Source organism: Lactuca virosa, chromosome 4, assembly GCF_052849685.1.
Source record: "Lactuca virosa cultivar CGN04683 chromosome 4, Lactuca_virosa_CGN04683_v6, whole genome shotgun sequence".
Classification (NCBI taxonomy): Eukaryota; Viridiplantae; Streptophyta; class Magnoliopsida; order Asterales; family Asteraceae; genus Lactuca; species Lactuca virosa.
In genome coordinates this window covers 360,878,981-360,903,648 of record NC_136429.1, presented here as the reverse complement: position 1 = coordinate 360,903,648, position 24,668 = coordinate 360,878,981, and the positions used below count along the sequence as shown (strand labels likewise).

Genomic DNA, 24,668 nt, shown 5'->3' with positions numbered 1-24,668 from the left:
GCGGACTAAGGTTGTCCAATAACTTTGATCCCAGTGATACAAAATTATTTTAAGTGTTAGTTGAGATGAAACAAGATTTATTTTCTCTTTAATTATCCATTTTTGATTTTATTTTAATTTTGTTTTTATTTTTATTTTTATTTTTAATTTTATTTTCTATCCTCAAAATGTTTTATTTTTTAAAAAATGAGATTTTGGAGTATTGGACTTCATTTTATAAAGTGTGGATTGTAGCCCAATTTTTCAACTGGCTATATAAAGGAGTTTACAACCGAAATCAACTCCTCCCTCTCATTTTCTGAGTTATCAACCGTAAACTCTCAAGATTCTCTCTCTCTCAAAAAAATTTGTGAAATTTGGTGAAATTGATCTGATAGTTTCAAAGGTATGATAAATCCGACCAGGAATATGAAAAATTCGCATCAAATCGACTTGTTCTCAAGGTTTAATCGATGAAAAACCAACTATCGGCGTTTACGGCCAGGCCGTTTACGGACAGGCAGTTTACGGACAGGCTGTTTACGGCCAGGCTGTTTACGGCCGTGAACTCCCTTTTTGGTCAAATAAAATTGATTTTTCTTCGTGTGTTTCACTTAAAAGCCAATCTGAATTGCAAACATGAGTAAAACATCAATTTTAAATGTTTTAAATATTGTTTTCTCATTTGGCTTGTTTTAGTGCAGATTGAAATGGCAGAGCTCAAATTTGCTGACAGTCACAACCTGGCAATCCTTCTGGATGAACCTCCTATTGCTCGTGGAGAGTTCAAGTCAATGATTCATGGGTTAAGGGAATGCTGCTTGTCCACTGCCCTCACCGTGAATCCTGAAGTCTATCAAGGAATCATCAAAGAGTTCTGGATGTCTGCTAAGTTGAAGAAAGGAAATGATAGATCTATATCTGTTGAAGCTGATGTAAAAGGGTGCAAAGTTATCATAGCAGAGCAATCCATCAGAGACGCCTTACTAATTGACGATCAATCTTCCTTCCCCACTGAAATTGCAATTGATGAAGCTCAAGAAATTCTTGACAATATGGGTTATGAAGGCGAATTTCCTCCCACAATAAAGAAACTATTGCCACCTTACTGGAGATTCTTGGCTCACATCTTTGTGAACTGCATATCCGGCAGATGGACTGGTGCTGATGAGATCTCATTAAGAAACACAGGAGCCATTACCGCTCTCGCTGCAGGAATCAATTTCAACTTCTCAAAGTTTATCTTGGACGAATTTGTTGTGAACATCAACGCGAAGACTAGAGACAAATTCTTGATGTATCCCAGGTTTATTCAGGTGTTCATTGATGTGCAATTTCCTGATATAGTCAAAGACGGAGAAATCCTGGATATGAAGTCTCTTGGTCCACACACTGTTGGGTTGATCAAACAAAATCGAACAGGAAAAGTCGTTTTTCAAGGAAAGTTTCCCCTGGTGAAGTTTGGTAAGTTTGCTGAGTTGAACGAGCCATCTGAATCTCACGGGTCTTCAGATAGAGTATCTTCAGAGCGTGTATCTTCAGAACAGGTGTTTTCAGAAGATGATGTCATTACGGTTTCAGATCATGAAGAAGAAGCTGATATTCCTAACGCGATTGTAGCTGAAGAACATGACTTGACTTCATTGCATGTTCAAAGCGACTATAGTGAGGGAACAATGGAGAATGCAACTGAAAACGATGAAGGTGATAATGACTCATTCAATGATCTCGATCTTTCTGGCTTCGACAAAGATGACATTTCATTAAATCTTGGAGGAAATGATAATTTCTTGTCAAATGAGGATCTTGACTCTTTCTTTGATGCTATCCATGATGTTGCTCATCCAGCAACGGAGATAGGGGGTCAGAAGACGTTCTTGAAACTATGCCTCCTTCTCCAAAACAAATGGCTGAAACTTCAACTCCCATGGAGACATCTTCAGAGATTCCTCCCTCTGAGAATGTTCCTCGTACTCTTAAGCCAACAGTGAGTGAACCTCTGACAACTCAGACCTTCTCATTGAAGAGGAGAAGACTTGATCCTAGACCGGGTGTATTTGTGCCTGAACTTTCTCAAGGCCTGTCAACTTCACCAATTACTACTTCTGTTGCTACTTCACATATTCCATCCAATGAAGAACCGAGCACATTTTATGAAGCTGGTGGTTCCTCAGTTCCTTCGGGGTCATCTCCTCTTAGGCCCTATCATGATGTTGCCTCTGAGAGGCTTGCTCTACATTTGGCCCACGAACAAAGCTCAGTGCCTTCCTCTGGAGCTAAAGGAATTTTTATTGAGGAAGGCCACTCACAAGAGGATGATCCCACCATAACTGAACTTCAAAAGGAAATCAACGTGCTTAATCAGAAGAATATTGAGCTTGATATCCGGGTGGCTGATCTTGAAGCTGAAAAGGTCCAACTTAAAATTCAGGTTGCAGATCTTGACACGGATAAAACCCTAAAAACTCAGCAAATTTCGGATCTGCAAACCCATCTGGGAGCCTTAACTGCAAGTTATTTTGATCTTAAGAAGAAGCTGGCAAAATTTGGCGACAAATTCAAGTCTTCAGTTCATCATGTCAACGCTGGCCAGTCTGCTGATCAACATCTTCAAGACTCCTCTGTTGTCCCGCCCACTCAAAGAAGAACTATGATTGTCGATCGCTTCGATAAGGAAACAGCTCAAGCACCAAACGTTGTTGCACTCAAGCGTGCCAAGTTAGCAGCTTCTGACAAGAAAAAGCAACTTCTTTTCAAGAAAACCTCTGATCAAAACGCTCCTGGAGATCAACCCAAAATCACCGTCACTGATCTTGAAAAGAAGAAATTTGGTCACATGTACGGTGATAGAACGGGAATTGTCTCATGGGGCTTTCATGATAGGCTGAACATGTGGATCGTTAAACGCAAAAGCAAAAATGTGGAGTATTACAAAGACTTTCACGATTTCAATTCATGGTTAAGGGTTGATCTTTCTGAATTGTCCAGCGCTCCTTTTGCCAATCCATCAAATTATCCAAAGGCAAATCATTTCAAGCTATTCTTGGAGGACCAAGTAAAGAAGGGATTTCCCAGTATGAAGACTGCTGAGTCTTTTATAAAGAGTTTCCCTAATGTACTGGATCCCAAGACAAACAAGCCTTTTCAGACTGTTATGTGGCCACCAACCAATCAAGTCAGGCAGATTCCGGTGCTGCAATCCTTCAGTGATGGATCTCTCGCAAACATACATTACTGGGTCTTTGATGAAACTACTGCATCTGCTGTCATCAAGTTCAAGGATGGCTGCTTTCGCTTGTATGACAAACAAGACCTACTTCAATTTGGGAAGTGGGATATTCATCATCTGGCCCTACATCAGATCAAGGTTGTTGAAGACATTTTCGAACCTGCCGCTAAAGAGTACACATCAATGGTTGCTGAGATTATTGAAAAGGAGATGTGACAAGGGGCAATGGGAGGGTCCGACGTGCTTATAATTGAAAGAGACTGAGCTACAGCTAGCCCCAAACCAAGGGGGAGATTGAAGGGTCCATGTTATGGTTTGGGCTAGGCTTTTGGATGTATAGGTCTTTTGTACTTTGAGTCTTGCAATAGAAGTGTTTTTGGTGTGTTTACGGCCAAGAGTGTGTTTACGGTCGTAAACCTGTTTACGGCCGTAAACCTGTTTACGGCCAAGTCTAGTTTACGGTCATGATTTCTCCCCTATGTATAGGATCAGTCGTGTCTGTTAGTAGTTGTTGATCCATTGAGTTTACGGTCCTTATCAAAGTTGTATCAGACGTTTTTTGAATACAAACGTGTGCAAGCTTTGATTTATTGTTCTTCTACTCAATTCTCATCTTATTTGATTGTTAGATTGTTTGATCATTGGTTAAGATCCTGTTTCTAGGACCTTACATTCTTCCTCACCACGTATACATCCACCGCTTTACCAAATCCCTGAAAAATCGAACGAAGCTTCATGTCGTATGTCCCATCTAGAATATTTGTCACGAACAATGTTGTGATATCTCCATTCAATCTACGCACCGATTGCCTTCGCCGCCGTACCTCTGTGTAGTTCTCTGCTCCATTTTCGCCGTGCCCTTTCATCTCCTCCGTTCCTTTCCGCTTGTTGTTTCCTAAGGACTTATGGTATGATATTTTTATAGAAATTCTTAAAGTATAAAATTTGGCAAAACTACATGAAATTTTGTGTACATAGAATATGGTCTTAAAAATGCGGACAGAGGACAGTTCATATTCCCAAAACTGAAGACGACAAAACCAATTATCACACGTGCTTCATACGCTTGGTGTACTAATACGCTTTTAATATCTCCACATGTTAAATATCCTTTTCTCTCTCTCTCTCTCTCTCTCTATTTTAAGGCAACCACCCTCTTTCTTCTCTCTTCAACAAATGGAGCACCGTATCATCTTCTTTCTCTCCCTTGCCACTGTCGCTGCTGCGGCGTTTTCCGGCAACAACCATGGCTATTCATACCTGGAACCTACTTCGTTCCAAATCAGTGATACCGAATCCTTGAGAAACACAACTCCGTTCGTTTTCCCACCTCACGGACTACTACAAACATCTTCCGAATCATGCAGGGTGTGGTCGGAGGCTTGCTCTGAGGAGATTTTGTCGATGGCGAAACGGCCGGAGAACGTACAGTGGTTGAAGTCGTTGAGGAGGAAAATACATGAAAACCCAGAGCTGGCGTTCCAGGAGTTCGAGACGAGTAAACTCATTAGAAACGAGTTGCAGAAGATGGAAATTAGTTATCGGTTTCCGTTGGCGATCACCGGAATCAGAGCTACTATCGGCACAGGTGAAGCTCCGTTCGTCGCCCTCAGAGCTGATATGGATGCGCTGCCTATTCAGGTTGCGATTTTTTCTCCTTTTCTTATTTTCCTTAGAACCGAAAGTATAAATTTTATGACAACTACTTCAAATTTTAAATATATATTTCTCAGAATTTTAAATGTAATATTTTCTTAAAGCACATGTCAAATTAATAAAACAGGAAGCGGTGGAATGGGAGCATAAAAGCAAAGTTCCCGGGAAAATGCACGCTTGCGGCCATGACGCACATGTAACGATGCTTCTTGGAGCTGCCAAGATCTTGAAGTCTCGAGAGCATCTTTTAAAGGTTGGGTTTCTTTCTCTTTTCTTCTTTATTGTATGTTAAATGAGTTTTTAATGTCTTTAAATATTCTGTTTGGAAAATCTGGACATTATTAGTCGAATTTTTAATTGATACGTCCATAAAATTCCTAAAAATCATGAATAAAAATGTTATGATGAGTGTTTGTATAATAAAAGAACAAATTAATTTTGTTAAAATAATGATCAAAGACTATTTGGTAAATATCTTAAGACTATTTGGTAAATATCTTTTTTAATGTTAATGCCTAAAACACACATTTTAGCCCATTACATATATTTTTTAGGGTCAAAGCCACTCAATTTTATTACAAAACGTAACCGGTTACAAAATGTTGACACGCCTTTTTAATTAATTACTAATTAATTAATTAATAATAATAATTATTATTATTATTATTATTATTATTATAACAATAATAGGTGGACCCACCGCTCACCACATCCCACATTATCATTGTCACATGTCTCCATATTTTCGTTTTCACTTTCTACAAAAACAGAACAAACTTTCAACCCACTAGTGATATCTAAATACAGAAAAACTCAACAAAATACACACCAATCATGAATTCTAAAATGAAGGAAGGCCCAAGAAGCGCACGAAAAGACAAAACACACGTGGGGTTTTGGAAGTTTCTCTCTGTCATGACTTCTTTTTTTATGTTTTTTTAGTTTTGTATGTTTAGTGTGTACGTGGCATTTTATTAAGTTTTTTGTCGTCTTGTTTATTATACACGTGGCATCATATAATTATTAATCTGCTGATGGTAGAATTTCATAATAAGAGGAACTGAAAAATGAAGTTAGAACCTTTAAACAAATATATTAAGAGCGAAAGTAGTTTCAGATAGTCTGTTAGTTTTTACAAAGTTAACACAGAAAAAAATAATAATAATAATAATAATAATTCAGACTAACCACAAAGATTAAAAAAGTAGGACCACATACATCAGCCATGTGGGATCCTGGGCCCGACAATAACTTTATAGTATAGTTTTCATAAATATTTGGGGAATCGTTGAATTTAGTACCTTTTCTTTAGTCGTTGAAGATGAAGGGTACTTCAAGGGAATGGTTAACTTCAAAACAGAACAATGATACATTAAACACCCCACTACATTCATTAATGTGATGTTTTCTTTATAGGGGACTGTCGTACTTATCTTTCAACCAGCGGAAGAAGCCGGTAATGGTGCCAAAAAGATGATGGCCGATGGCGCTCTTGAAAATGTCGAGGCAATCTTTGCAGCTCATGTTTCACACCAGCACGAGACTGGTGTGATCGGGTCAAGGCCCGGCCCACTTTTGGCAGGCTGTGGCTTCTTTAAAGCAATTATCCAAGCCAAAACTAGATCTGTTAATCCAGTTTTGGCTGCCTCTGCAACTATCATAAGTTTGCAAGGGATCGTGTCTCGAGAAGCAAATCCTCTCGATTCACAGGTGGTGTCTGTCACAACCTTTGATGGCGGTGATGACCTCAGTGTGATGCCCGATTCCGTTGTTTTGAAAGGAACCTTAAGAGCGTTTTCAAATACTAGTTTTTACCAACTTATTCGAAGAATCGAAGAGGTTAGTTGTTACCATGGTGTTTTTTCTTTTTTTATTTACCAAGAATATTACATATGTTTTTTTATCAGTCTATAACCTAATTGATAATATAACTGAGCGTTTTTTCTTTTCTTTTCTTTTAACTTTATATATAAAGAGAGAACCGAGACTATGGTCATTAAATCCTAATTTTTCTATAATTTACATTTATTTTGCTTTCCATTTTATTTTCACCAAACGTGTTATCTTTTGTTCAAATAGTTTTAGACATCATTTATTTGGGATACCCAAACAACACATAAGAGAGAAAAAGTAAACACAATCTTAGAGCATCTCCAATGGTTAACCTACCATATCACGTAATATTTTTTCCACATCATTAGTCTAATACTTTTGACCTCTAATTAAATGGGCTCTCCAATGGTTAAGCTTTTTTCATAGCTTTTTTTATAAATTTAACTTATTGATCCTTATCTATCTAAAATGTTCATATTACCTCCTCATTTAATTAATAGTCTTTAAACATATTATAATTGAATAGGAAATATTTTAAATTAAGATTATCACTAAAAATTAGTATATAAACATTTAATAAATGAAAAACTATGGTAGAAATAATTAAATAGTTAAATAAATGAAAAACATTTAAAACTACAATATAATTAAGGGGGTAAAAATAAAATATGTTAAAAATAGAAGGGGTTACATGCTTAAAGTTTTATACTATATTGACCACTCAATGGTGTTAAATGAAAATAAGTAATGAATCAATCAAAAAAAGCTCTAAAATAAGTCCTCATTGGAGATGCTCTTAGTTCGACAAGTTATGTATGATTGTTTTTGTTAGACGTAATAAACAAAATTTCTCTTCATAATAGGTCGTACTATTTTTAAATTTTGCTTTAATTAATTTATTTTGTACTCTTCCCAAGTAGCTTCCTCGAAAGACACAAACTAAGTTATTTCACGTGGATCGAGCAGGTGATTGTACAGCAGACAAGCGTTTTTAGATGCTCGGCAACAGTGGATTTCTTCAAGAAAGATTCGACGATATATCCACCAACAGTCAATGATGAGAGGATGTACGAACATGTGAGAAAGGTGGCGGTGGAGCTTGTCGGTCCGGCGAGTTTCATGGTGGTTCCGCCAATGATGGGTGCTGAGGACTTCTCATTCTACTCTGAGGCAGTCCCTGCAACATTCTTCTATATTGGGATAATGAATGAGACATTGGGTTCCACACACACCGGACATTCCCCGTATTTCATGATCGATGAAGATGTGCTTCCTGTTGGAGCTGCAACTCATGCTGCCATTGCTGAAAGATATCTTAATGAACTGACACGATGAGGATTTAAAACTCTGATTTCTAGTTTGCCTTAGTTTTGATATATAGGTCTTAGAAACAAATGTGTATGTAAAGGATAAAGACTAATCACGTATGTATGTTTTTAATCAGTAGAGTAGTCGTTGTATCTTAATGAATGCGATGATATTTTGATCAATCAACGGAGTTTATTTTCTTTTCCTAACTAACAACGAGTAGTACTAGTGTTAGATCCAGACAAAAATTTAATCGGGGTCCAATATTATCAAAATTTTAGTAACACCTAGCAAAAAAAACACAATGTTTATTAAAATCAATAAGGAGGAGAAGTCTTGTTCTTAAACGTTCAAAATGGCTCAAAAATGTTTTCGAAAGACAAAACTGCATAATTGGTTCCTATGGTTTGTAAAAAACTTTCGAAATGGTCCAAAAGGTGTTTAACTTGTATTGAAGGTCCAAAATCAAGAAATTCTCGTGATTCTGGTCCAAAAAAAACTTGAAAAATCCCCTTATTTATTTACTTTTATATTTTTTTATATTTTATTAACATTTCAACAAAAACAACAACAACAACAATAATAATAATAATAATAATAATAATAAGAAAATGGGTAAAACTCTCTCTCTCTCTCTCTCTCTCTAACACATGCGATTAAACCTAGAAGCCTAGAACATCTCCGACGTATCCTCCGGTGTATGTCATAGACCACCCCTTCCTTTTTCTTCAAACCCCACAGACATATTTCACACACATACACACTAGTTTCTGGGTTTCTTTTATATTTGTGATTATATATAAAACCTAGTTTCAAATTTCAATCAGAAGCTTAAAAATTTCACACATATACGTACTAGTTTCTTGCTTCACCGTCAAGGTTTCTCCACTAAGCTTGCATCCGGTCTCACCATAATTTTCCCACCCTTATCGCCAAAAGAACGACGAAACATCAACTCCAAAAAATCATTTTTTTGAATCCACGATTACAACAACAACAATAGGGGATATGATGGAGATTTTCCATTGCAAGATCTGATGGCGATTTCCCATTGCAGGATCTGGGTTTATTTCATTGTCGTAGAGGAAGCTGAAACAGGGTCGATGATTGTTGCGTTGGGGTTATTGTTAGAGAAATCGTGGAGATCGAGTTTCCATTCATGCTCGTAAACCTTGTAAAGGATGCAGTCGAAGGAAGCTTGATCGATGAGTAGTTTTAAAACGTCGATTGGGATGAAATCAATGTCTGGTTCTCCGACTTCTTTCATAAACAGTGTATGCGTATGTGTGTGTGAGAGAGAGAGAGGGAGAGAGAGAGAGAGAGAGAGAGAGAGAGAGCGACAATCTCGTGTAGTAAATTTTAAGTGTATTACTGTGTATGTGTTTTTAATGTATGTATGTGTATGAGATATTTTTCAGTTGCGGGTGAAGGGAGGAAGAAAAAGAAGGAGGAAGAGGAGAGAGAGAGAAAGAGAGAGAGAGAGAGAGAGGGGGGGATGTATGTGTTAGGTTTTAGGTACTATAACACTCCTATGGTGTACATACAACCCTAATAGTTTTGGATCTAAGTTTTCTCTAGTTATACATGCAACAAAAATTTCCAAAGCTTGAAACCTACAACTAGCATACAATATTGGTAATTGAAACATAAAAGTAAGTTGGAAGAATACCTCTTAATTGTAGCTTGTAGGAATTGGTCTTTTAAGAGCCTAGCACCTCAAGTGTGATGCCTCAAATGTCTTATAACAAACCAAGAACAAGAGGAGGAACTTGAGAGAGAGGTTTGGAGACACAAAAATCGTCTAGAGCTTCTTAGAATCACTAGTCCACTATTTTTGGCTTAGGGGTTACATTTATATAGTGTAAAATCCAAGAGTTAAACCGTAATCCACTTCCTTGGGCCTTAATCCAATAATCCATATGATAAGCCCTTTGGACTAACTCTTCATGGAGTCTTTTACATGAACTTAGTCCATTACTAATCAATATGGATCATTAGCCCAAACTATATATATCATTGATTTACAAAATCAGTACCCGTTAATTTAATTAGTCTCTTTTGATCACTAAATTAATTCTTGATCAATACTAATTAAATAATATGATTTCTCAATTAATATATTATACTTATAATATATTAATAAAGCACATTAACCTCTTTCTCAAATATCCATCCTATCCAATTGTTCCAGAGTGTTACAACCCAAATGGACCATGCTTGTATCGGGTCAAGTACATACCAATTATAGTTATGGGCTTAGACACCTAATCTAACAGTCTCCCACTTGGATAAGTCTAATAACTATTATTGCAAGTACGACTTCAAAATCCGATCAGCAATCGTAGCTCTCAAAAAGACTGTTGTCGAACTCTGATCTTATTAGTAAGGCGTCCATTAGATAAGGGATCATATATTCCTCCATTATAGATATCGTATGGACATGAGACATGGATTCTAATCATTCTCTCTGTCCATGTGTTGTTTCCCGATTTCCGATTTATGACGACCGACTAATTGAACAAATCAAATCAGTCCAGGCTTGGCCAAGCGCTTAGGGTTGTCAACACTAAGTCATCGAGGGGCCCACAGATATCGCTTTTATCCCTCTTAGGGTAAAAGAAACGGATAAACTTCGACTCATGTGCTTGCTCTATTTACTCATCAAATCACACACAATGATACGTTTTATAACACCGAGTTACTGGTGTGTTTACATATCATCAATGTGCAACCGACTTGTAAACTAAAACTCATATCTCTCCATTTCAAGAATATAAGATATTATCGTCTCATTATCACTCGTGATAAAATCCATGAAGTGATTCAAATAAGCGTGGGTTTAGTCCAATACTCAAATCTTATTACAGGAGTACTCATGAATACTGCAACAAACTTGTGTTATGTCTAAACACCTTTAGACAATCTACAGACCCATTCATGACAGTCTAGCTTCAATACCTACTTCCAAAGTATGATCGACTGTGGATAGTTTGAATAATCTTATTATTCGGGAAGTCAAAACATGCGAAGTGAAACACAAGAATAATCGAATCTAATATGGTCTCAAAACTTTTGAGTATAAATAAAACACATTTTATTTAATCACCATATTGATTACATATTATTCATTGTATAATGTTTCGATTTATCAACTTTATACTTGAATTAAAACAATAGTTATCCCATGCTCCAAGCACACTATGTTTACCTATGGTCCTTTCTTTGTGAAATAGATCAATTGAATACATCTTCAATGAAACTCATTTCACAACTCCAAATCTTTATCACAAGTGTAAGAATACCAAATTCTTGCCACTATTAGAATGTGTCAGTTTCTAAACTATTATGCAATGATTCCTTTCGTAATGTCGAGGTATAGAAGTCACAAAGACTTTGTCAACGATATTACAAAGTATTCCATTGGATATTGTTACAAGACAATTCCCCGGAAATGAAGCCTCACATTCAAAGTACATTCCTTTGAACATCCTTCTTGCATAAAAGTTTCTAACTTTCTCATAGATTCTTAATATCCAACTCCCATTATGGAAACATTTACATATTTGCCATATGACAACTCATTATTAATAGAATCATGTCTATTCATAATAATGTCAATACAGTCCATTCAATACTATACTTCCAACTGCCCATAAGTGACCAATCTTTGGCCAACCTTAGATCATCATTGACAGTTGTTTAACCATTTTAGTCATATCCGGTTCTAGTGATCTTTCCCTCTTAATGCCCTAGGCATTTGGAAAATTAGAACACGAGAATATTGTAGCATATGCAATCGATCCTATACTCGAATCATATGGGATACGATTCATAATGTCTTACATAAAGACATGATACTCGACCAATCTTTTGCTATAACATTTCCATATATAGAATTTCCAATGTTGAAACATTCCAATATGGTAATTATATATATATATATATATATATATATATATATATATATATATATATATATATCCATGACTAAGTCTAACTAATATTTCAATCTAAGTTTTTAGATTTGAAATAAAGTATAAGTATCCTCTCCCTTACTATAGCGAAACAACTTTTCAACTTTTGCAACTTTGCAAATTAGAACTTTGTTTCCTATAAATAGCATTGCTAACTCGCATCACTTACCATAATAATTATGCTCCCACTAGCATAATAATTATTATCTTACTAGCATCAGTTGGACTTCCAGAAATCAATATTTATTGAATTTCTTTCCATAGTTCAGATTTCTGATACGAGATGCTTTGATAATCCTTTATCTAAGTTTATACACCTTTTATAAGGAAGCTCATATGTGTGTCTAAACTATTTCAGAACTTACGGCAGTAAGTCCCAAATGTTCAAACTATTTGCCATTTCTCACAATTCGAACTATGAAGAGGGATGTCGTGATCATAATCGAATTTGAGAATGCAATTAACACAACTGCTATCTGCTTAAAATCTACTTAGTGAAAGCGTTTCCTCAAAATCATTTTCATGAATCGGAGAGAAACCTTACCACTTAGATTTAATGGTGTATGTGTTCCTATCCATGTGAATCTGTCATTTCCAACCATTATCATAAGACAAGGTCTATGAAAAATTCAAACTCATATGGACTGAACTTGTTCAATCTTAATCTTTTGCCACTTGGCAGCACAAGGGCCTACCATGTTTTCCAAGTTTCTTAGCAGCTCACCCTTACTGATCAAGGTGCATTGCCTTATGCAAACAACTGAGAACTCATAGAACTAACATGCATAGTCAACTTTAACTGGAATTGGCACAGAAACAAGAATATGTCAACACGATAGGTTATGAACCTCAAGTCGTGTGCTAGTAATAAACAATAGGTTTATACTTGATTAGTTCTTGAAGCTTTTCAAGGTCTTTAAGACTCCCACTGACTTCTTGACATATAAGATTCTCTTGTTAAGAAACACTCATTGACAAACAAATATTCAAGAGTCAGTGTGGATTCTTATCAAGAATAACACTTCACACAAGATATGTCACTCAAGTTACAATCTTGGAGAATAACTCTAAGACTCGATTTTTGGAACAAAGTATGACTCATCTTCTTGATTTAACCATTTCAACAATTCCTGATTCCTCTTCTTAGCCATACAAGTGCACTAAGGTGTCCTTAGAGGATCAATTGTGATATGGTTTTCATAATCATTTAGGATGATCATAAAACACAATACTAAAGTACTCTCCTTTCCTTTCAGATTGGAGAAACTTTTATCTTTCTTCCTAATTTGATTCTTCTTATTCGTTCTGCTATACATTGAAACTTTTCCAATGTTTCAGAATTACACTTAACTTGTAAGCATAATCATATTCACTAAACTTTTAGTAAATTATGACAAATAGTCGTATTGTTCTTTGTGGTGGACCTGACCAGTGCACAACCAAGTGTACTAGATCCCCTAGTCCTTCACTTGACTCACATCTATATGTGAACAAGGAATTAGTCTTAATTTCCCAAAGATGAAGGTTCTCATTCATCATACAATACAAGTTGCATGATTCCAAGTTTCTATCCAGTTGAAACTTGGTGATGAGAATCTTTCCTTATTTGGTAATTATGACACTACCACAAATGATAGAATCAAATCCATTTTATTTCTAAAGAATAGACACATACAAACATCAATTTTCACAAATGTCATTGCAAGGAAATAAAGTAAGGTAAAATAAAAAAACTTTCTTTATTTATAAAATGCGGAAAAACTTATCCTTACAATGCAATTACAAATGAAAACTATGTTACTACATATTTCTAAGCAATCTATCATAACTCTTAAGTAGCAGCTCAAAAATCTGATCATCGAACCATGCGATTGAAATCCATCCCTTCGCGATCAGACTCAACCTGCTCTTTCTTTAAGTTTCCTTTCTTTTCTTCGATCCTACAAAACATCATAATGTAATCTCATCACATCATGTATTAAGAATCTTCAAATAGGAACTTAATAGAGTTAGATAGTGGACTTACCTGAAGCAGAGTCAAACATTTTGACTTTACCATCCGTGTGGTCCTTCAGGTAGATACGACAGCTTCACAACCAATGCCCCTTCTCTTGGCAATAGAAACAAATAGACTCTCTCAGAATGGTACACGAGACCATCACAGACATAGCCTTTTTCTTTACCATTTGGTCAAATGGTTTGACCTTGGTCAATCCCTTTCCATTGGGAAGAGAAGACTTTTCTAGACTTCCAATGTTTCCATTGTCAATGTCTATGGAAGTTTGGGAAGTAGATCTTCCAATCAAATTTGCTTTACTAGTGCACCAAATCATTTCTGATTCAACAGCAATTAGCAAATAGGTAAGATCGATAAGGGTCACGCCGCGGTCTGTCATATAGTAATCTTTAATGAACTCACTATATGACTTAGGAAGTGATTGAAGAACCAACTCAACAACCAACTTCCTCGAGACATCGACTCCCAACATTCCCAGCCTATCAGTGTGTGACTTCATCTCCAAGACATCTGCATACACAGACCTTCCATCTTGGTGTTTGCTAGCCAATAGGGTTTGAGTGGCCTTGAACTTTTCAAGTCTTTGAATATGTGGGTTAGGGAGAACTATTGGAGGAGGTGGAGGAAGAGAATCATGATTTCCACGATCCAATCGTGGGACGTCATCTTCATGAGGAAAGCTTTTTCTAAAAGATTCGGGAAGACCATAGTTTTCAGAACTAGAAATCTACAGGGAGAAATTCAAGTTAGTTGATTTAAGTCCTTAATATAACATCCAAAATGAAATATTAAGGCTAGGACCCAACACAATATTCTACAATTCGGAAGAGGGATGTCGTAATCCAATTGTAAAATATTTGAAGGTAGGTAAATGACAATTTACCAATTTCCACAATGAAAAAAGAAAATGAATATTAGGTTTTAGATGAATTGAAATTCCTAGATTCTTTGAGATTCATTGAACTTGTCAATGGCATGTTTAATCTCGATTATGCCCTTCAAGTTTGTGACTGGGATGCCGAGGATCACAAACAAGGTGTGAATAACCATGCAAATTAACTTGGTACTCTCGATGTTACATATCACCTAATCAATGTGCCGGTTAACCACACACGCTCCATTGATCAATGATCAACACCAAGCTATCCTTTGCCACCCTTGCTAGTCCCAAATTAGTGTGCCGGTTAACCACACACACTCCACTAACAACTTAGCAAGGTGCAAAGTGCAATTTCATGGGTTAGCACCAAATTCACATTTTTCCTAAAGTAACTAAGATTGGGAGTTTATAAAATTTTAGTTGCTTTATACTTCATTATACTTTTAATGAGGATTTTAAATGTCCTGTCAAACCTGTTCGGCTAAAGACCCTCCACTGGTCAAGGGTGTGGTGGGTAAGAGTGTATACCCAATGGCGGTCATTTTATAGGCCGCTTCCCTAAACACCCCTTATGGACCAACTTCGTGAATGAGACTTACTAACGGTAAGACTAACTTTTAACTTATACATATATAATATATTAGAGTTTTAATTTTATATAGTATAAGGGTGTATTTTAAACTTTTAAAATACTTGATGGTTTAAACTATTAATAAATTATACTCTTAACTTAATTAAACTTAAGCCATATAATTATGGATTTAATAATACTCTTTTAATTAAACATTTAATTAACTATTAATAAAGTCCATAAGAGTTAATTGAACTATTCAAAAAAAAATCAAGATGCTAAATCAAATTAAAACTATTTAATTAATTTTAAGTTATGAAGTCATGAGTTACATTTTTGAAAACTTTTCAAATTACTAGGGTTTCTATGAATTCAATGTTTCTTAATTGAGACTTTTCAACTTTTAAAACTTGAGGGCAAGTTTTGTAATTCTTGAAAAAACTTTTGAACTTCATAACTTAATGTGACATCCCCATTTTCACGGCCAGAAAAGACCGATTTTGTTTATGCTTTATAAAAATCAGAGTACTTCTTTTAATAAAAATGTTGCGGAATTTGTTCCCAGTAAAACATGATAAATACGTTATCAAAGCATTTCCGAAGAAATATATTTTTATTCATTTTTAAAACATTTGGGATGTCATCGTCAATACAGAAACATAAGCATAAACAGAACTTACATGCATTTACACTAGTGATCTACATCTCTTTTAAATCTCTCAGTGTAATGTAACTTCATATCGACACCTGTGATAGAAATAAGCTGGAGTGGATCAGGTTGGGAAACCTGGTGAGTACATAGGGTTTTCAACCCACAATAATATAATTATTATGTTTAAACATCAAACAATCAACCCAATTACCCATCCCCATTATCTTCTTTACTCTTAAGGATCTACCCTAAGAATCAACTATTCCTCGTTCATTCATTCCTAAGGAATCGGCACGAAGTCCATCGTCACCGGGGTTTAGGCACTAAGTCTGCATAGTCGCCAGGATTTATACAACATGCACTAAGTCCGCATAGTCGTCAGGGTTTAGGCAATAAGTCTGCATAGTCGCCAGGGTTTATACAACAGGCACTAAGTCCGCATAGTCGCCAGGGTTTTGGCACTAAGTCTGCATAGTCGCCAGAGTTTATACAACAGGCACTAAGTCCGTATAGTCGCCAGGGTTTTGGCACCAAGTCTGCATGATCGCCAAGGTTTAGGCACCAAGTCTGCATGATCGCCAGGGTATAGAGTACACCGGGTGAACACATCGTTCACAACACCTACAGGTTGCAAGCCTGCTAGTGTTCCACTGGACTGTCTAGAATAGTCTGTGGTTGTCATCCATACTCTGCTAGATGACGGGGCCAACATTTGGGAACAAGGCTTCTCACATCGTCCACCTCTCACCCTTACCTCATTGTCTATATTACCTCTCAACTTATCGTCCAACTCATATTTCATCTACCAATGTTTTACCCAACATATTATGTAGATATAAATACATATACAGTTTAAATCATATAAAACTCATATAAAATTATTCATCCAGCATAGATAACAAGTATACAGATAATATGCACACATAGCACGTAGTTTATATAAAATACTTCATATCTATGTGTAAGATGAAAGTAACTATGCACTCACCTGGTAAGGTGGTGACTCGGTACTCGGACAGCACTTCATTATCTCAAAATAATTTTCCCTTGACAAAACCTAGTATCAATACCACTAGGGTTTAGTCTAACGTTAACCGCGACTAATTAATAGTCTAGCTATTATTACTATTATATAAGCGTTAAGTAACACTCTTATGTAACTCATAATAATAGCCCATATATTTATTATAAGGTCCTAATAACATTACAATATTTAAACATAAGCTATACTTAAGGTAGGGTAAGCATATCTCACTTACCAGGGGTTTGGCTAGGAGCCGGGCTCTGCAGGGGCAGAACTTCCGAGCCGAAAGCTCTTCTTCTCGGAGCCTTTCGGCGCTCCGGGACTCGCCTCTAACACCTAGGAGGTGCTAGGGAAGGGGGAAGAGGGTTTGGGGGTAATGGGAGAGAAAGAGTATGAAAGGTGTGAGTTTTGGGGGTGATTTACGCCTCTATTTGTAGATTCACGTCGTGAGAAAGGGTGCTCACGTCGTGAGCCTTGCGTAGGCTCCAAGGCGAAGTCTGGTGCTGACACGTGGCGTCGGGCGCAGGTAAAACAACCAATCTTTAAAAATTCATAACTTTCGCATACGAACTCTGTTTTTGACGTTCTTTATATCCACGTGTAGGTAAAGACAAGATCTACAACTTTCCTTTTGACTCCATCGGCTTATTCTCGACCGATTTTAAATTTAATAGTATGAGAAGATTACATTGTTAAATGTCCGCGTAAAATTCGTAACTTCTTCATACAGACTCCGTTTTCGTCTGTCTTTTTATCGTTGAGTTCCTATTAATGAGATCTTCAACTCTCATTTAGGTTGCGTAAGCCAAAAACCGCTCGAACTAAAATTCGAGTTTCGGGTCGTGCACTACTAAGCCAAATTTTAGAAAATTCATAACTTCCTCACTAAGGCTAAAAAGTCCTCCATCGTAATTACCAAATTTTGGGCGTTCTTTTTTTGTATGTTCTCGGTTTAACGTATACTACAACTTTCGTTTAGATCACTAAGGCTAAAAAGTCCTCCATCGTAATTTCACTATTTACGTCTCCCGGTGCCGTGCCGGTTTTGCCGTAAAACTACGGGTCATAACTTCTTCGTTATAACTCGGATTTCGGCGTTCTTTATACGTATGGAACCCTTGTAACATATACTACCACTTGGTTAATATTATTCCTTCTAAATAATCTTCCATCAAAAACTCATTTTTGATGCTCATTGTCTCTAAATTGACTAGCCCGGATCTGTGGGCGTTACAATTATCTCCCCCATAGGATGATTACGTCCCGGAATCATCGACGAAACAGGGCTCACATGATGACTCCATACGTTATCTCTTCATCCTAAGTAATAAGCGTAACTTTGATGTTTCTTCGAACGAGTATCTAACTCTAAGACTTCCTGACTGCAGGCGGTGCCCGATCTTGGACCTGCTCTCTATCTCATGTTAGACTTCCAATCATGATCTTTATGTCACGATCTCGATCTTTATTGGAGACTCCTTCTTTAACAAACTTGAGATAAGTTTCTTCCTTCGATTATCATAATAGACCGATGGGTCATGTTCTAATGACCTCTCATCGTAGGATGCATTGCTTGGACTCAGGTCTTTTAGAGTCAAATTCCAGAACATACTATACCTTCCTTCATGTTCTAATCCTATCTTAAATGGTATCATTTCTAGCTATAAGCAACTATTGTGATACCTCTACCGATCGCTTTGATTATCTTTTATTTCAATCTTCCGGCTTAAGTCAGATGTTACATCAAACTTGGTTCTTCGAACCACGTAACATACTCCTCGTAGTCGGACTCAATTCGATATGATCACTAAGGTCGGAATAACAACAATCTTCTTAGTCATTATCGAAACAATGGTAACGACATACTTGAATAAAATGGTATCAATTACTAGCTTCTTCGTAATCTTGTGACTTTCCCTGATCCAAGCGTGAGTCATGTGCTTCCGGTAGTATAGGCCTCTACTACCATTCACACCTACTCATACTCGTCCCAAGTATTGTCTCGTAGTTCTCCAAGTTATTACCACAAAAAAAATTTAACACATACAAATGTGTCCAAACAATCACATAATTTTCCCTAGACTCTACTAGGACTTCTTCCATGCGTATCTTCAATCATCAATTCTGATTCAACTTGGTTGGTGATGGAAATGTCAGACGATGGGATAACTTCATGGATTATACACAAAAATCTTTCTTTCTGCTAATCAAAAGTGTACTTCTCCCGTACTAGACGTATTATTTCTTAGACGCGTTCTAAAGGCAAGATATCACTCTTAAAATATCTTCCGATAGGTATCATTCAATATCGTAAGCCTTTCTCATTTCCTTCATTTGCTCAGTCTGCTATGAGTCCTTATCATGACATTCTATACACCAAAGAAGGCATTCGGTGTATTGAGACGAAAATATAGATAGATGAAGATTTAGACGCGTATTCCTCCTTATTACTCCAAAAAGTTACATGTCAGTTCTAATATCGTAATTAAACATTTAGAAACCTGAGCACATAAAATTTCCTGATCCGGTCGGCAACAGACCATAGATCCAATCAGACATTTAGCATCATAAAGCATCATAAATCATTTAGCACATAAAAGCATGTTAGGCATTTTCCCTAAATTAGCTAGTGCTTGTGTCTATTCAGGTGTATTACCTAAATTTTATTAGACACGCTCCTCATAATCACTGCTTAGCATTCTAAGTTTAAGTCTAGAAATAAATCCATATTCCTAGTTCGCTTAAACTAATGCTCTGATACCAACTGTGACATCCCCATTTTCACGGCCAGAAAAGACCGATTTTGTTTATGCTTTATAAAAATCAGAGTACTTCTTTTAATAAAAATGTTGCGGAATTTGTTCCTAGTAAAACATGATAAATTCGTTATCAAAGCATTTCCGAAGAAATGTATTTTTATTCATTTTTAAAACATTTGGGATGTCATCGTCAATACAGAAACATAAGCATAAACAGAACTTACATTCATTTACACTAGTGATCTACATCTCTTTTAAATCTCTCAGTGTAATGTAACTTCATATCGACACATGTGATAGAAATAAGCTGGAGTGAATCAGGTTGGGAAACCTGATGAGTACATAGGGTTTTCAACCCACAATAATATAATTATTATGTTTAAACATCAAACAATCAACTCAATTACCCATCCCCATTATCGTCTTTACTCTTAAGGATCTACCCTAAGAATCAACTATTCCTCGTTCATTTATTCCTAAGGATCATCCTAAGGAATCGGCACGAAGTCCATCGTCACCGGGGTTTAGGCACTAAGTCTGCATAGTCGCCAGGATTTATACAACAGGCACTAAGTCCGCATAGTCGCCAGGGTTTAGGCACTAAGTCTGCATAGTCGTCAGGGTTTATACAACAGGCACTAAGTCCGAATAGTCGCCAGGGTTTTGGCACTAAGTCTGCATAGTCGCCAGAGTTTATACAACAGGCACTAAGTCCGTATAGTCGCCAGGGTTTTGGCACCAAGTCTGCATGATCGCCAAGGTTTAGGCACCAAGTCTGCATGATCGCCAGGGTTTAGAGTACACCGGGTGAACACATCGTTCACAACACCTACAGGTTGCGAGCCTCCTAGTGTTCCACCGGACTGTCTAGAATAGTCCGTGGTTGTCATCCATACTCTGCTAGATGACGGGGCCAGCAGTTGGGAACAAGGCTTCTCACATCATCTGCCTCTCACCCTTACCTCATGGTCTATATTACCTCTCAACTTATCATCCAACTCATATTTCATCTACCCATGTTTTACCCAACATATTATGTAGATATAAATACATATACAGTTTAAATCATATAAAACTCGTATAAAATCGTTCATCCAGCATAGATAGCAAGTATACAGATAATATGCACACATAGCACGTAGTTTATATAAAACACTTCATATCTATGTGTAAGATGAAAGTAACTATGCACTCACTTGGTAAGGTGGTGACTCGGTACTCGGACATCACTTCGTTAACTCAAAACAATTTTCCCTTGACAAAACCTACTATCAATACCACTAGGGTTTAGTCTAACGTTAACCGCGACTAATTAATAGTCTAGCTATTATTACTATTATATAATCGTTAAGTAACACTCTTATGTAACTCATAATAATAGCCCATATATTTATTATAAGGTCCTAATAACATTACTATATTTAAACATAAGCTATACTTAAGGTAGGGTAAGCATATCTCACTTACCAGGGGTTTGGCTAGGAGTCAGGCTCTGCAGGGGCAGAACATCCGAGACGAAAGTTGTAACAACGTAAAATTTTCAAACAATTTTTCATTTTTAAAACATAATTTCATTCTTAACAAAATCCATTGTATCATATATTATCTCATAAGTAACCCCAGAATCTCAAGTACATAAATCTTCATCAGTGTGTACAGATCATGTCGGCGCCTTCCCGCGATCCTCGCTAGTACCTGAAACACATATCACATAACACGGTAAGCATAAATGCTTAGTGAGTTCCCCAATATGCCACATACAACACATACGCCACTCGAGGCTACAGTACGACCCTCCGGTAGATGTGTCTCAGCGGAACCCTCCAGTCCCGTAGCTCGTTGGACCCTCTGGTCCGGTCATAGCTCGTTGGACCCTTCGGTCCGGTCTGTATCATTGGACCCTTCGGTCCGGTCTATATCGTTGGACCCTTCGGTCCGGTCTATATCGTTGGACCCTCCGGTTCGGTCTATACAACACATAGCATACATATATCACAATGCACATAATCTCATACATACACATAGTATACAAGACCCTCCGGTCTACACATAGATACCACTCTAGGTAGTGTATAGTGAGAAGATTCACCTCGGGTAACTCGGATAATCTCGCTCACGAATATACAGATCTAGCCCCCGCCTAATCACATAAACAATATCCTCAAATAAATAATGGCTCTCAAAGGCTAGATTAAACCCTTCCTATTATCCCACAGAAGGGTAAAAGACCATTTTACCCCTCCCTTACTCAAAAGTCCACATGTTGACCACAACCCTAAAAGTCAACGAAAGTCAACTGCAAGCAGTACGCGGGGCGTACCAACTCGTGTACGCGGGGCGTACACCGGCTAACCAGAATCGGGGACTCGACCCCCTACGCGGCGCGTTCTGAGACTTACGCCCAGCATAAGTCCCAAACTCATCCTTTCTATATTTTTGGTCTGAATAGATTAAGACAACAGTTCATATCTCAGATCTCGACATTCCTCAGTCTCCTAAACCATAAAGTCGAGACCTTTAGGCCTTTGCATGGCTGAAAAGGTTATAACTCACTCCAACCTTTTATCCCCTTTTCTCATTAAGACCAAAACTCAAGCATGAACCCATAACCACGACCAAGTTTGGATTTTTATAGATCCACAACACATCCTAAACTGAAATGGGTCAGATCAAGGCTTAGGGAGACCATTTACACCAAAAAGTCTCCATCTTGGGACAAAACCCTAGAAAATGGACCATGAAACACAAAACCAAAATAAAGAGGAAAGTTCTAAGCTTTTTACCTCCAAGTGAAGCTCCTCCCTCTGAAGAACTCAGATCCAAGCTTGAACTCCAAACCCTAGCCTCCACAAGCACCTCCCCTTCTTCTTTGCTAACACACAAAAGCACCTTCTAGCTCAAAACACTCACACACAAGCTTTAGAACGAAGATAATTCTCTCTTAGGGTTTCTATCTATGCAATGGTGGCTGAGGATAAGGTCATAGCATTCCTTATATAGTGCACAAGTCTCATTTAGGGTTTGAGTCTGGGCCCACTACGCCCGGCATAGTTCAAGGTACGCCTAGCGTACCGTGAGTATTCTGCGTCCAACTTAAGCGCATGAGTACGCGCAGTGTACTCTTTAGTACGCCCAGCGTACTCATTTGCCATAACTTCATTTAAGGGCTAATCTTGACGACTTGAAGAACCTCGTGTATGACCTCACGTATGGTCGCGGCCACCTCATCACGAATCATTCGACGAATCTCGTCATCGCTAACTCCGCTGCTCTCTGGAGTGTGACGTGTACCCACCATGATGTCTCTGAAACACAACACAAAGATACCAGAGACTCGATCGAGTATACTCGCACTCGATCCCCCAACCCTACTTGTTCCTTAGTACCCTAAGGATTCTTACTTGGACTGCGCACTGATCCGGTGTCTTCAGTAGTACGGGCCCTATACTACCGTCCACACGGCATCAGTATTCACCCCAAGTCCTCCTCCTTGGATCCCAGATCACAAGTACTCTACATCTCGCTAGCATAGGCTACCCTTCGGTAGACCTCTCATCAGCTCCTCACTGCTACCTACTCACTCTCAAGCATCTCATAGCAGCAGAAATCTTCCTAGGCTAAGGCATCACAAATCAGGCCACTCTAGTCCTAATATGAATACCTAGCCTACTCTACCATGCATAACATATCATAACATATCTCATAACACATAATGTAAGGGTATTTTGGGAAATCACCGTTCGGGCGCTGGCTGATCGTACACACTGCTTTCTTCTGCTTTTCTCAAATTCTTTTACTTCCTTAGAAAATTTGTTTATTTTGTGAAAAACTTCCTCAAACCCTCAGTTTGAGTTCAGATACGCCCGAAGGTGCATCCGAATCCCTCAAACCAAGGCTTTGATACCAACTTGTAACAACGTAAAATATTCAAACAATTTTTCATTTTTAAAACATAATTTCATTCTTAACAAAATCCATTGTATCACATATTATCTCATAAGCAACCCCAGAATCTCAAGTACATAAATCTTCATCAGTGTGTACAGATCATGCCGGCGCCTTCCCGCGATCCTCGCTAGTACCTGAAACACATATCAGATAACACGGTAAGCATAAATGCTTAGTGAGTTCCCCAATATGCCACATACAACACATACGCCACTCGAGGCTACAGTACGACCCTCCGGTCGATGTGTCTCAGCGGAACCCTCCAGTCCCGTAGCTCGTTGGACCCTCTGGTCCACATATCAGATAATACGGTAAGCATAAATGCTTAGTGAGTTCCCCCAATATGCCACATACAACACATACGCCACTCGAGGCTACAGTACGACCCTCAGGTCGATGTGTCTCAGCGGAACCCTCCAGTCCCGTAGCTCGTTGGACCCTTCGGTCCGGTCTGTATCATTGGACCCTTCGGTCCGGTCTATATCGTTGGACCCTCCGGTCCGGTCTATACAACACATAGCATACATATATCCCAATGCACATAATCTCATACATACACATAGCACACAAGACCCTCCGGTCTACACATAGATACCACTCTAGGTAGTGTATAGTGAGAAGACTCACCTCGGGTAACTCGGATAATCTCGCTCACGAATATACGGATCTAGCCCCCGCCTAATCACATAAACAATATCCTCAAATAAATAATGGCTCTCAAAGGCTAGATTAAACCCTTCCTATTATCCCACAGAAGGGTAAAAGACCATTTTACCCCTCCCTTACTCAAAAGTCCAGATGTTGACCAAAACCCTAAAAGTCAACGAAAGTCAACATC

At 37.7% G+C, this 24,668-nt stretch overlaps 1 protein-coding gene across 1 annotated transcript; it reads left to right on the top strand.

The window, feature by feature from the left end:
- Nucleotides 1-4,343: 4,343 nt before the first annotated feature.
- On the top strand, nt 4,344-8,209 carry LOC145108679 (IAA-amino acid hydrolase ILR1-like 6). The gene is made up of 4 exons (XM_079045749.1): nt 4,344-4,849; nt 4,992-5,117; nt 6,281-6,703; nt 7,664-8,209. Exons 1-4 carry the CDS (start codon nt 4,385-4,387, stop codon nt 8,030-8,032), a joined length of 1,383 nt encoding a protein of 460 aa, XP_078901875.1. The 5' UTR covers nt 4,344-4,384; the 3' UTR covers nt 8,033-8,209.
- Nucleotides 8,210-24,668: the final 16,459 nt, after the last annotated feature.